The 14,753-nt window shown below is 38.7% G+C and overlaps 1 protein-coding gene across 4 annotated transcripts in view; it reads right to left on the bottom strand.

Moving 5' to 3' along the window:
* TRIM2 (tripartite motif containing 2) overlaps positions 1 to 14,753 on the bottom strand; it is a 199,767-nt gene that overhangs the window by 11,428 nt on the left and 173,586 nt on the right. For all 4 annotated transcript variants that reach the window (XM_064267585.1, XM_064267586.1, XM_023557111.2 and 1 more), the window contains exons 9-11: positions 6,344 to 6,512; positions 5,176 to 5,246; positions 1,242 to 1,382 (exon numbers count right to left, since the gene is read on the bottom strand). In XM_064267585.1, coding sequence (XP_064123655.1) covers positions 1,242 to 1,382; positions 5,176 to 5,246; positions 6,344 to 6,512 — 381 coding nt within the window. The remainder of the gene's footprint in view (positions 1 to 1,241; positions 1,383 to 5,175; positions 5,247 to 6,343; positions 6,513 to 14,753) is intronic.

Genomic DNA, 14,753 nt, shown 5'->3' with positions numbered 1-14,753 from the left:
TAGATTACTGATTTGAAACTTCTCCCCTTTTTAATGTAAGCATTTAGTGCTGTTAATTCCTTCTCAGCCCTACCGTAGCTACATCCCACAAATTTTGACCTGCTTTATTTTCATTTTCACTCAGTCCAACACATTTCTTCACTTCCCTTGGAACTTCCTCTTTGACCCTCGGATTATTTAGCAGCATAATGTCTATAAAGGCATAAAACAAACTACAAGGAATTAGAAAGGAAAAAATGATACTGAAATGTAGTTATCAAATATTATAAAATTTTGATATAGTAATATGGGTGCCTTTTTATTAACACATTAAATAAAAAGGAATAGTGATGAGTCTAATAATCACTATAAGTTTTGTCATGATGAGCATAAATGACAACTCGAGGTATCTGCAACTATAATATAAAAATATCTCTGATTTCCTTTGGTGACAAAGTTGTAGGTATTGCTAAAACTATGGTGATTATTATCTATATTCATAATTGAAGGAAATGATAAATTTTTAGTTAGAAGATAGTGAAAATAAAATGTAATATTTTTGTTCACAGGTCTCCTTAATTTTACCCACAAGCCCCTTCAGCTGTGTACAATCCAGGTTAAGAAACCCTGATTTGGAGGATTTCACTCTGATTACCCCAAAAAAGAAAAAAAAAACCAACAACAACCAAACTCATTGTCATCAAGTAATTCTGACTCATAGCATGTTGCCCTTTTTCTGCTTCTCTACTTTCTTCAGTTTGGTCTTTCTGGTATGATTATCGGAGCCCTGGTGGCACAGTGGTTAAGAGTTCGACTGTTAACCAAAAAGGTCAGCAGTTCGAATTCATCAGCTGCTCCCTGGAAACCTTATAGGGCAGCTCTACTCTGTCCTATAGGGTCACTAGAAGTCAGAATTGAGTCAACAGCAACGGGTCTGGTTTTTGGTTTTAGTATGATTATCTAGGGTCTTATGACCTGACTAATGAAGAACTGGAAACCCTAGTGGTGTGGTGGTTAAGAGCTATGGCTGCTAACCAAAAGGTCGGCAGTTTGAATCCACCAGGTGCTCCTTGGAAACCCTATAGGGCAGTTCTACTTTGTCCTATAGGGTCACTATGAGTCAGAATTTGACTCGATGGCAATGGGTTTGGTTTTTTGGTTTTTAATGAAGAATGGAAAATCTTCCAGTTTAGGAGAAGGCAATTCTTCACTTTTAATAAACACCAACCATTCTAAACAAATAAATTAGCATTTCAGTCTACCTGGATCCTGCTGTTTCCCCAGTCTGCTACAATGATGTTTCCGTTGGAATCCACGGCTACACCTGTGGGAGCATTAAACTGCCCATTTCCTTCTCCGTTTGAGCCAAACTTTAACATGAACTCTCCTTCCTGGTTAAATACCTGTATGAAATATTTAACAATTATTGTTTAAATTAAAATTATTGAACCAACATTAGAGATGTTTAAAAAAATCTTCCGAGTGAGATATTTATAACAAGACCTACGATTTAAGATATTCTAAATATAAAACAAAAAAGCTAGACCCCCATATCACCCATGGTTCCACAGTTTACTGTATAAATCTGATTTTCACTTGTTAAACTACCACTTTTTTTTTTTTAAGCTTATACCTGGTCATTAAATAATTTGTGTTAAAAATACTTTTTTATAAACTATAAAATACTATACAAATGTAAGGTATTATGAGTAAGTACAGCTATAATTTTCAACAATACCATTCTTTCTGTTTTTAAATAAACAGCCAAATTTCAAGAACCGGCAACTGTATTTTTAACAGTATGGATGATAAGTCAAAGCTGGGTCAAAGAGTAGGAGTTTTTTGTTAGATCAGATGCTCAAAATTTATTACCATTTTACTAAGTCGGTGAAACAAGGAAGAGTAGGCTGGACTTCACACTTGTAACAGGGGCATTTTGTTTAGTATGTGTGAGTGTGGGTCTGTGTATGTGAGTGTGTGTGTGCATGCATATGGGTGTGAGTGTGTGTGTGAGTTGTGTGTGTGACGAGAGCAGATAAGGGACAAGAAGAGGGCTTTTGTATTTACCCTCACAAGTAATTTTTAGATAAAATACAGAGTTTAAATAAGCTTAAGACTTTGGTGAATAGACTCTTACTGAGAGAAAAGAGGCTGTTATAAGTAAATTTACCCTTATGTAAATTCTCTAGTATCTAACAGGGCCAAGAAATGGGCTGTCACGGTTAATTAAAAATTCTTATTAATAAGAGTGTTACTCTATATGTACCATATTCAGATTACTGATTTTGAGAAAATTGTAATTTTAATACAGTTATGCTTACTCTATTGTTTGCAAACAATAGAGCAAGGATAATTTTATTTTGATGATTCAGATAATACTTAAAACCAAAACCCATTGTCGTCCAGTCAATTCTGACTCAGAGCAACCCTGTTGGACAGAGTCAAACTGCCTCATAGGGTTTCCAAGGCTATAAATCTTTACGGAAGGAGACTGCCACATCTTTCTCCCACGGAGTGGCTGGTGGGTTCGAACCGCTGGCCTTTTGGTTAGCAGCCGAGCCCTTAAACACTATGGTATTGAAATGTCTCTAGGTTATTATTTTAAACTTCTATTATCATGTAGACTAGACATTAGAGGTACTCATTAACAAATCAAAAAGTATTATGAACAAAGACTATGAGAGTAAAAACCAAACCCATTGCTATGGAATCGATTCCAACTCATATGGGTTCCTAAGATGTAGAACGTAAATGTGTTCACTTGATCTGAGCAGAGACCTGAGTTGAGGATGATCTCAGGACCTTTTAGTTTTCCTAGTGCCATTTCTGTGACCGTGAAAGACTAAAATGACTCTATTTCTTTTAGCTAAGTAGCATCAGGAAAGTGGAGCATCCCCCTCTCTGAGGCTAAGATTAAAAAAAAAAAAAATTTTTTTTTTTTTTTTTAGATTACCTTAAGATAAAGAAGAAACAGAGTCATGGACTCTTCCTGAATTAATTACATAATTAATTGTCAAGTAAGCAAGTTTCCTTTCTGGTTCTTTAGGAAGGACAGAGCCAATAACAACCAGATTTTACTGCAGTGTCGTGTTTTAAGAATCTTCCCTGACTCTATCCCTTTTGGGTAAAAGCTTCTAGTTTTAAAGCCTAATGGGAGTGGATTTGTGATGGTGGGGAAATGATTTGTTATTCTCTGATCTTTCTCTTATTAAGTTCTACAAATAAATTTTTTTTGCTTGCTTGTTGCTGTTGTTCCCTCTGAGTCAGTACGTTTTCCTTGGCATAATCTAAATGGCTCAAGTGTTTCTGCTTCACTTGGAATTATGGGTGAATGTCAAATGTAGTCTTGCTTGTTTTGTGATGAAAAGAAAACATACACCGAAGGTTGTTAAAGAACTAACTAGACCACCTGATGTCAGCCCTGGCCCACAGGCACAGTTTTCAGGTTTGCGAAGGACTGCTGCCAACCGCACTGTCTGCAGGGGGAGCAAAAGCCTGAGAACTCATAAAAGCTACAAGGCAACAGCTGTCAAAGGGAAGAGCAAAAACAAAAAAGACGGTGGTTTTCTGAAATTAGAGGAAAACTGAGTTCAAATAGGTAACTGAAATAACCTGCTGTCCTGAAAACTGAAATTTAGAATTTCAAGAATTAAAAATTTCTCACATTTTCAATTTTCCTCCTCTAAAACATCACTGAATTGCTTATAAATTATTCAGATACAAACATATTAAGAGGGAGAAGTTTATCAGCTGAAAGAGTTTTGATAGCTTTGCTTTTTAGAACAAGTTTTTATAGCAAGTTTTTAATAACTCATGTCAAATACCAACCCCACTTGGAAGTCTCCCCTGGTAGACTTTGCTATGGGAATATTTCCTTTTCTTTTGGATACTTACAGAGCTTTATAAGTACCTGTTTTTGAGAAATAACTGATTGCTCTCTGCCTTGCATTTTGTTTCCTTACATATGTCTTATTTCCTTCTACAGTGTCAGCCAGGGCTGGTAAACTCCAGCAGAGTCACAGAGGCTGCCTGGAATACTGGGAAGGGAAGGGCTCTGAGGCCACAGCTGTGCTTAGTAGGAAAGAGTAACTTCACCATTTATTGCTAATTTTTTTCTGGGGGTAGAGGGAGGGCAGCACCTCTGCTAGGCGTTTGCCGGCCTTTGTACTGTCAGGATCTCTATGGGCTTTCTTCTTGTCGAATGCCCTACAGTTAAATGAATGGTTCCTCCATTAAGCAAGTGAAGGCAGGCAGTGTGATAACAGCCTGTATTGTCCTTTGATAGTTATGCTCAGCACACAGGACTGTGACAGCCCTGTGGGAAGAACAGTCACAAAGCCCAGTCCTTGCTGCCTCCTTTGCTGTTTCCCTCTGCCACTGCCCATCCAGACAGACTCTCCCCCCGCCCCTCCCACCCCCGCCGCTGTCTTCTTCTTTTTACCAAGACACCTCCCACAGAGAGTGGTGGTGACGGAGAATGCAGCTTATCCGCAGGGGTGGGGAGGGGGGTGGGCAGAGGACAGCCTCAGACCTGAGTACCCCGCCTGGAGAAGCCTTGGTCCAGATCATTACTAAATATATTCTGGCTTTAGTAAATGAGAAATTTGTTTTGATGTACTTTATTATTTCCTGATTTGCTCATAATAAAGGTCAAATCTTTCTCTCCCTATTGGCAGGGTGGACAGCAGAAGGTCATTGTCTAAATAATACCGAGTTTGTGAAAGGATTCTAAGAACTATGAACTGTACTACGTAAATGTAAGTTAGGGCTAATCTCTGCCCCCTGCCCGAACCTATCACTGTAACAGGGTTCCAATATCTAATTTTTTTCAAGACCTTATAATGCAAGAAATTTTTAAAGTTATTTTGTTTCGTTAAGTAGCCATAAAATTTAAGCTTCAGCAAGTTCTGCCTCTAAGTTCAAATAATTGCTTTTTTTTAATTTAATTTTCACGTCATCTCCATTCACACTAGTTTCAAATTAAGAAACTTACTGGCACTAAGTTTTGCTCAGTTCGTGAAACTCCAAGATCTGTATGTCCAAATTAAAATCTGCATCTTTAAGCAGAAGAAAAAATCTACTCTTTTAGGTTAATTCCTTTAGTGTGTGTGTGTGTTATGTTATGTTATTTTCCCCTACGCCGATTTCTTAACAAAAGCAGTTAAAGGTGAACAACAACTTTTGTGCTTATAGTACCTTGACAGAATGGTTATGGAAATCTGTGACAATAATTTCATTATTGCTATTTACCGCTGCAAAATGAGGACCTGCAAGAGAAATGGAAAAAAAAAAATATGTTACGACCGTAACAACAAAAAAATGATTGATTACAGTAATATAGCAGTTACTGCGAAAAGAAAAACTTAACATATTAACTCCATTACTTAAAAAAGCAAAGAATCACAGACTCAGTCCTGGGAAGATCATTCAGCCAGACCTCTGGCTCCAGGTAGCACGGATCCTATGTGGCTCTACCCTGTGGCTGTCTACTCTAACTTACTCCACACCCAGGTCAGAGTTCCAGTGGCCCCGATGACGTGGGGTGAGCAACTAGCCCCAGAGCTCATTGTCCACACCGCCATCTGAAAGGCACATCTGCCGGCCTCCCTGGGCAGGTGTTAGTTATTTGAGGGTCCTCAGCTCCCCATGGGGGAAGACATGGTAACTCTTAGCATGGGGAAAAGACCCCCATGTATAAGATTTTTAAAACCCACACTTCATAATTTTGGGTGACATTCAGAACTTGGCAGGACTGGAGACAAAGCACAAAGAAAGATTATGCAGATTGTTAAACACAAAAAGCATCCTTTTAAAAAGAAACTTAACAAACTGATTCAGCCTCTGCTTGCAGATATGAGAACCTAAGTAAGCTGTGATTGCAAAGTGGTACACTAAAAAGGGAAGCAAAAGAGCCGGCCCTCCCGGTAGTCATCAGATATTCTCAGCTCCTGCTCTCTTAGAATCACCTAGGAAAGTCAAACAATCCTCATGCAGTCTCTTTAAAGGCAAATGTAGCTAGATGGGAACAGGAGTTACTCCATTGTTCCTCAAACATTTTCTACTTAAAAAAAATAGTAAGTTATTTTAAAATTCATATTTTATTTAATATTAATATTCTAGGATTAGACTTCTGAGCTGTAAACTGCCACCAATAAAAACCACACATGGATTTCAGTTCAACTTACTGCCAGTGGAATAACTGAGAAGCACCTAACCATGCTTTTGCTTAGATTTCATCCCCAGCATCCTTCCCAAAGCCAGCAAACATGCTGGGGATGTGGCGTCTTCAACATGCTCTGACATCATGCAAACGTGAGCACAAGAAGCATAGAAAAGGGGGTTTACATATTACCATCGAGTGTACCTGCAAACTGCCTGTCCCCATTTCCTCGGCTACCAAACCTGGTGACTATTTTCCCGTTTGGCTGGAAGATAAACACACAGCACGCTTTGTTGTCCACCACGATAATGTGCCCGTTGCGGTCCACGGAAACTCCTTTGGGCCCCATCAATTTTCCTGATCCAATTTTTGTCTGTTAGAGACAAGCACAGAAATCAACCAGACATCAAAGTTTAAAGCACTCTAAAACATGAAGGTATACATTTGTTTTAACAAACATTTACTGAAATGATTAAACAGGAGTGCCCTGCTACTCGCTTGCTCAGTGATCTTCTGTCTTGGGAAGTTACCTTTGTCACATCCATTATCCGGTGGAAACCCTGGTAGCGTAGTGGTTAAGAGCTAATCAGAAGGTTTGGGAGTTTGAATCCAGCACGTGTTCCTTGGAAACTCTATGGGGCAGTTCTACTCTGTCCTATAGGGTCGCTATCAGTTGGAATCGACTGAACGGCAAAGGATATTATCTGTTACTGATATTTATATAAAATCCTTATTTTTATTAGGGATCACCACCAAAAAAATGTCCCAGAATCCCCGTAACTGAGGTTCCAGTTCCCTTGAAAAGAAGCAGCGTAGTAGAGTGATAAATCACTGCATTGGGAGCCAAGAGACCTTGTCCTGCTTCCATTACTTGTTTCAGACGTAACTTTGTTAGCACAAATGGATTTAATTTCCTTCTGTTTCAGGTTCCTTATATATTAAAAAGGTAAAAAAAATGACCTCATTTCCTTCCACTGGTATTTCTGGAATGTGTATTAAGTAAAATAATGTAGGTAAAGTGTTTAGCAGAGACTACAGCATGTATGAAGCAGTCACGAAAGTGAAGGAAGCACTGTCGTTAACGTGGATCCCAACCGATGGCATTTTAACTGCCAGGCACCCGCCATTGAACTTTACCAGAATTAAGCTCCATGCTGGGGGGCGCGGTGTCTGTTTTATCCACCACTGTGTACTCACAGCCTAGCATACTTCTTGATGCCTAATAATCACTCAACAGATATTTATTGAAAATATTAATGAAAAAAGTCTAGCATTCTTGTAGGGTAATCATGGTGATTAAATGACTCTAGTTTGCCCAATATTATAAAATGGGAGAAAAGTATTAAATTTATATAAACAATATACCATGTGCATTTTAAATGTCATTCATTTCTGAGTAGACAACAGTGTGTATATAAATGGCTATTTGCCATAAACTGTATGTCTATTACCTTTATGTTGTATTCTTACAGCCCCATTTTCTAGAGTACTTATGAAGAAGCCCTTCACTCACCCCCCCCCCATTTATTTAATAATTCTGCAAATACTGGTTGAGCACCTACTATATGCCTGATATTGTGTTCTAGGCACTTGGTAAACAAAGACAGCAAGTCACAGCTCCTGTCCTTAATGATATCCCAATCTCACTGCAGAGACAAATACGACTACTGTACCCTTTTAAAATGTCTGTTACTGAGTTTTCAATATGGTAGATCTGGGAAAATTCAAATAAGTCATCTCAGAAGCCACATGGAACAACAACTTGATGATAAAGGTCACTATAAAAGGAAGAAGGTGCACCCCAGGCAAGGAAGCGGCCGGAAAGAGGCATGGTAAGTGAGGGGACTGTTAAGAATCACAGTCTTCCTGGCACCTGGGCTCAAAATATCTGAGGGAAGTGGATCTACATGTGCTTTTTATGAAAGATACCTCAGACAGATTACTGAACAAATCAAGGTATAGAACAGTCAGTATAGCCAGAGCTACTTGTTGAAATGTTAAATGTGTTTGTATATTTATACATAGTTCTGTTACATATGCTTATATACATCTGGAAGGAAAAATAAGGTGCCAAATAGTGTTTATATCCAGAAAATGGTATTAGTGGTAATAGGAGAAACTCTTACTTTTTGTTTTATACTCTTCTGTGGGCTTATTTTAAAAATTTATTTATATGTGTTTTAGCTCTCTCATTTTCCCTCTACATATTAGCACTGTGTGACAGAAATATAACGTGAGTCAAATGTGCAATTTCAAATAGTCACACCACAAAACTAAAAAGAAACATTATATATTTTATTTAACCCAGTAGATCTAAGGAAACCCTAGTGGCATATAACAGATCTAAAATACTATTATTTTGACATGTAATCAATATAAAAATTATTAAAGAGATATTTTACATTCTTTTTTTTTTTTGGATTAAGACTTTGAAATCCAGTGTGTATTTTACACTTACAGCATGTCCCAATTCAGACCAGCTACATTTCGTGTACTCAATATCCACAAGTGACTGGTAGCTACCATAATGGACAGTGTGACTCCATATACTTCTGAGATCTCATTTATCTTCATGGCATCAACTATCCTCTACGGGTAAGATCCCCAAATCAATATCTTTAATCATGGCCTATTTTACAAGTCCTCACCTTGAATTCAATCAGTGTCAAACCAAATTTATCCTCTCACTTCCACCATCAAAAAAGGCGGGGGAGGTTAAAGAAAACTCAAACTAACACCTCTTGATTTCCTACTTTCTTCTATATTACGATTCTTCCAGTCACCTAGGATCAAAATTTCAGGGCAAAATTCATTCTTTCTTTCACCGGTCTAGACCTCAGTTTTCTCATCTGTAAAATGGCAGGTATTTGTATAGACTCCCTGAGAGCATAAGGAAAAAGTGCCAATCACAGCATCTGGCACTAAGATGGTCCCTTTCTACCCACCCATCCAGCTGGTATCCTACCTGACCATAGGATTTCATCTTTTCCCAACAGAGACATGAAACTATAAGGAGGAGAGAGTGTGGAGAGAGGGATGGGGACTTTCCACAGTGGGTGTTTCATCTTTATATGATACTTTATACTTGTAAGTTTGTAAGTGACTGAGATTCAGATTTGATCTTTTATTGAAAAGGGACACAATTACCAAGGAAGGAAACAATTGTATTCCTGGAAGGGAATCTGTTGCGTAAATTTGATTCTGATTCTCCAACCCAGCCCAAAGATCAAAGAGGCTATAACATAATGGCTTGTAAAGAAATGTCATGTCTTTCCTTCATGTCAGCAGAGATCAAAAGAAAAAGATGGCACTCTGATTATTAAAGCAAGAATATTATTACTACCTACCATTATGAACACCAGTTATTACTTAAATGACTCAGCCTTATAATACCAAATAGGTTGTAATTATCTAGAATACAAACAGAAAATAAAGGATTACCTCCGTTCTATCACGTAACGAGAACTGGTGCAGGTCTAAAAGAAAAACTTGAAAGTTAAACTAAAACCTCTTTCCTTCATCACTTCCAGCTTAACTGCAAAGGATTCTATCAAGTAAAATGAAAATTACCACATTTGGCCTAACAGTGTCTCCCACCTTAGGCAAAACAGAAACAATAATACTTAGACCTTGGTTTTGGAATGGTTAAATAAAACTATTTAACTCACTAAATAGTGATTTTAGAATATGGTAGCCGGGGCCTCTATATTTGTTCTGATCACAAAAGGCTCCTTGATGGGCTAGAAGATGTAAATCAGGAGGGAAGATGGGAAGGAAAAATTTAGAGGGAGGATGGGAAGAAGTTGGTGACAGAAAGAGAGGGGGTAAGATGTTAGATCCCTGGAACTTTGCCTTAAGGAAGGGGAGGAGGGAGGGGAGGAGGAGGATGGGGAAATACATGAGGTGAAAAAAGACAGAGAAGAAGGATCTCATGCTACATTAAACACACAAAAACCTACAAAGCATCTTTCGTGTTGTGAGGCTCTGGGTGGAAACTGAAGAGGGTGGGTAGAATTCAGATGGCATTCTCAATCTCATCATGGTTCTTCTCTCCTCATGAGATTGACAACCATGGCTTTGGAGGAGAGGACCAGGGAAGTGGCCAGTGAGTGCTATGCATAGAAATACAGCAGCATTCCACCTTCAGGAGGTCAGGGCTTGCAGAATAGAATGCTCAGCTGTGCAAGGGGCGGAGTTCATTCCACTAAGATGAGGAAATACTCTTGATAGGAGACTCAGGATATGGTCAAAAAAGATTTTAAACTGATATTTGATGAGAGGAGGGGGAAAAAAAAAAGACCAGATAAAGTTGTCACCTTGAAATTTACAGAGCACAAGTGTAACACTGAAAGAAAAAAACAGGGAAAAAAAGTGATCAGAAAAGCACAGGGTACTGAGGGCAGGTTTGTGGCTCATTTGTTGGTTCGGCCATTCAACAAACATTTCTTCAGTACCACATTTGTCTATGGATATGGAGACGTAGATCCCTAGCTTTATATTTGTTGGATTTCTGGATTTCAGACTGTAATATAGCTAAGAGTTAAATACAAACCCCATCTTGTCTCCATGGAGCAGAGTCATGGCTCAAAAACGTTAATTCTGACCCTTATATCCTCCCTATTCTGCTTCAAAACCCTTGACTTCCCATTTTACTATAAATTAGTCAAACTCCTGGTCAAGGCTTGGACTGGGGTAGGGGCCTGCTCCCTCTGACCCTCCTCCCTAGCCGGCCTCGGCTCCATCACTCCAGACTCCGCCACCTTCTCTCTGCCCCTTCTACACACCAACGCAATCCTACTGCTCCATAGCTTTGCACTGCTGATCCCGGTATGTGCCCTCTCCCCAAATAGCCAAATTCTCCTTTTGTGGGCCTGGGCTGTAAGATCATCTCCTCAGACAGGCCACTGCTGACCACCTTTCTACAGCTGTCTTCTTCCATTGTGCTATGCTCTATCAAAGCCCCTTGTTGCAGGCACTCTCGTTGTGTGCAGTGAGTCGATTTTGACTCATAGTAATCCTATAGGGCAGAGTAAAACTACCCCATAGGATTTCCTAGACTGAAATCTTTACAGAAGCACATCGCCAGGTCTTTTCTCCCAGAGATCCACCAATGGGTTCATACCTCTGACCTTTCAATTAGCAGCCAAGCTCTTAACCATTGCATCACCAAGGTTCCTTTTACGGCCACTCTACTGACTTTTTTTTTCCCAAATTAAATAAGATTCCTCACAGAGCTGAAATGTCTTCTGTAAAGGGTTTTTAAAAAGCACGGACTATGTATATTGTACACATATTAAAAATTCTTCTGATTTAAAAAATCAAGGCAGAAAGAAAGATAAAATGAGGCTCCATAGAAATCTCAGTCCACGTCTGGACACAGCACTCGGGGCTGCTTTAGATGCGTGGCTATCAGATTTTTCCCCAGTGTTCTTTTGGAATATTCTAACTATCCATCCTCATAAAGAAAAATAAAGCTATTAGGAATGAATAAGAATTCCAAGAGAGAGAAATGGAATGAAATTCTCTGGCTTCAAAAACTTTTCTGAAGGTGGTTTTCATCAAATAAGAACATGAAGCAAACTGGCAACCTAAACTTTCACTGTGCCTGTTCAATTATCTTACGTGTAAGACAGTTTCCACCATTATTTTTTTTCTGCCACACAGTTCCACAGATTATTTCCTATTTGAGTACACCACTGAAAAAACAGGTCTCACTCAGACAATCTATTAATACAAGGAATCCACATTTGTGTCAAAGGTATGCCTTTCTAAAGAGCTGTAAAATTTTACTCAGTCCCACTGAAAACGTAACAGAAGAAAAAAAGTATCTCTCAGTATGTAGTTGTAGTCATGACACTGGGAGAATCTGCATTACAGTATTAATGTGTTTTTACTTGTTATCTTTTTACCCTTTGGGTTTTGATTAATACCTACAGTAAAAAATAGAATATCATTGAAACTACATTCCATGTGAGTAGGAATCGACTCGATGGCAACGGGTCATACTCTATTCCTCCTACCCTCTAGGGGGCATGAGTGTTCTTTAGTGTTCATTCCAATATTCTCTAGTATTCTAAGCATCCAGCTCTTCCAACAATGTCTGTTACATGTGGAATATTAAGCTGTTGAATAAGAAACAGCTCAGGAACCTCTTCTCTTTTAGATATAAAACTCCTATCTCATTATGTAAAACCTTAGTGTTGTTGTGTTCTCCTGAGTCGATTCCAACTCATAGTGATCCTAAAGGACAGAGTAGAACTGCCCCACAGGGTTTCCTAGCCTGTAATCTTTACGGGAGAAGATTGTCAGGTCTTTTCTCCTGTGAAGCTGCTGGTGGGTTCAAACTGCCGACCTTTCAGTTAGCACCCGAGAGCTTTAACCATTGTGCCACCAGGGCTCCTCATTTTAGTATTAGCTCTGGAATTTAAAAACATACAGGTTATGATTTTGCTAGGGTGTGAAGTAAGAACAAATGGGTTGTCTCCGAACTAGATGAGTATCTTCAAGAGGTCACTGAATAGTTTTCACTCTATTTATATTAAAGTTGTCATATTTGGGTACTTCTTGCCACAAACACAGTTATAAAAAACACAAAAGAAGGGAAGGAAGTTGGAGATAGAGGCAAGAGCTCCTTTCTGCGAACGTGGCCATCACATGGGGCCATCAAATTTCTAGTGGAACAAAAAACAGTCAACTGAAAAACTGGGTACAACAGTGTAGAATTAAAAGTGACAGCTTTTTGTTCTCCTAGGTTAACAAGATGTTGCTCCACACAAAAAAGAAGCTCTGAGAGTTGTTAATGATTATGTAAGTGACTCATTTTCATAAAAATGATGTGGTGATTATAGTAAACCAAAGACTTTAAAAGGAAAATATAAATTCCTCCAACAAGACACTAAAGAGTGAACTTCGTGTTATCTGTAGGATTTTGGAACAGATTATGAAAATCATCATCTCCGAACATTTAGAAAAGGAAGTAATGACTGCATGGGGTCATAAAGCCCAAATCATAGCTTATCACCAGACATTATATTTTTGACAGGCTTACTACAGGCATGGAAAAGCGCATCTTATTAGATGCCTAAAAAATCCAGAAATAAAATGTCATTTAATCCTTACCCAAATCCTATGAGGTAATTTTTTTTTTTTAATCCAAACTTTAATATGAGGCTAAAGGAAGTTATGTAATTTGCCGAAGGCTAAACAACTAATGTAAGCCACAGAGCTGGAATCCCAACCTTGATCTGTCTGAGTCAAAGTTCATGTTGTCAACTGAAATAGAGGCCTGTATAATTGCAGCCCTGGTGGAGCAGTGGTTAAGAGCTCAGCTTCTAACCAATAGGTCTGCTGTTCGAATCCACCAGCTGCTCCTTGGAAACCCTATGGGGCCGTTCTACCCTGTCCTATAGGGTCACTATGAGTCAGAACCGACTCGACTGCCCCTAACAACTAACAACATTAGGCTAGCTAACGGGGGATATGGAACGCATAGCGCACATGGCCTTCTGAAGACCTTTGCTGATAAATTAGAAGCTTAGGCGGCCAGTGGGTTTGTGTTAATGATGGTGAAAAATCTACTGCGGTCGAGTCGATTCCAACTCATAGTGACCCTACAGGACAGGGTAGAACTGCCCCATAGAGTTTCCAAGGAGCACCTGGCGGATTTGAACTGCCAGCCTCTTGGTTAGCAGCTGTAGCACTTAACCACTATGCCACCAGGGTTTCCAGTGGTGGTGAAATCCTTTTGAAAAGATTGTTGAGAAAGGTGGCACATCCTGAAGAAGGTAACCAATGTTATTGAACTGTACATGCAGAAACTGTTGAAGTGGTGTCTACTTTGTTGTGCATATTTTCACCAAAAAGAAAGAGACATTTTCCAACGTGTCTCCTAATCTTCTTGTGAACAAATGGAGAAAATGGGCCAGATGATAATATTCTTTGATACCACCTTAAAGAGAAACTTCTGTTACCACCAGACGGCTCTCTCTTCTTTGGTAACTTGTTGAAGACAGAGAAGCTATCTTTACATTTCCATAAAGATGAAGCTGGGAGTGATAGTAAATAAGTCAAATGATGGGATCCCTCAAAGTGTAGCTCAACCCACAATTTCTCCATGAAGCCAGCCCCTGTTTTCTTTTCCTCCTAACTCTCATATTATGTACGTTAGCAATGTGTTTTTAGATTGAACCAAACAATTTATAACTAATGTAAGGCTGACGTGAATCATTTTCTTTCTTTTTTTTTTTTTTTGGTGTATTAGCCTTTTCTCCTCAATTGGCTTATAAATTTTTAAGAAGTGGGGATCATGTCTTACAATTCTGTTTTTATCAGACAAGTGCTTCATAAATAACCGAAGATTAATTTGAGATATATAAATTGTCTTTTCATAACTCCTTTCTAAAGGTTGTTGTTTCTGAATTACTGAATGGAGGTAACAGTAACAGTTTCCCTATAAATCTCATGGCTGAAAAAAAAGCTATTAAGCAAGCTAATTAACTTGGTTTATAATATGGAGCCACATTTAGGATACATATGAGTAGACTGATGACAATAATTAATGACGATATCATCATTACTCTCACTTCATAAAGCAAACTCAAGATGATTTGTTTAT

Source organism: Loxodonta africana, chromosome 13 (assembly GCF_030014295.1).
Source record: "Loxodonta africana isolate mLoxAfr1 chromosome 13, mLoxAfr1.hap2, whole genome shotgun sequence".
NCBI classification, from domain to species: Eukaryota; Metazoa; Chordata; class Mammalia; order Proboscidea; family Elephantidae; genus Loxodonta; species Loxodonta africana.
This window is presented reverse-complemented; position numbering and strand designations above follow the sequence as displayed.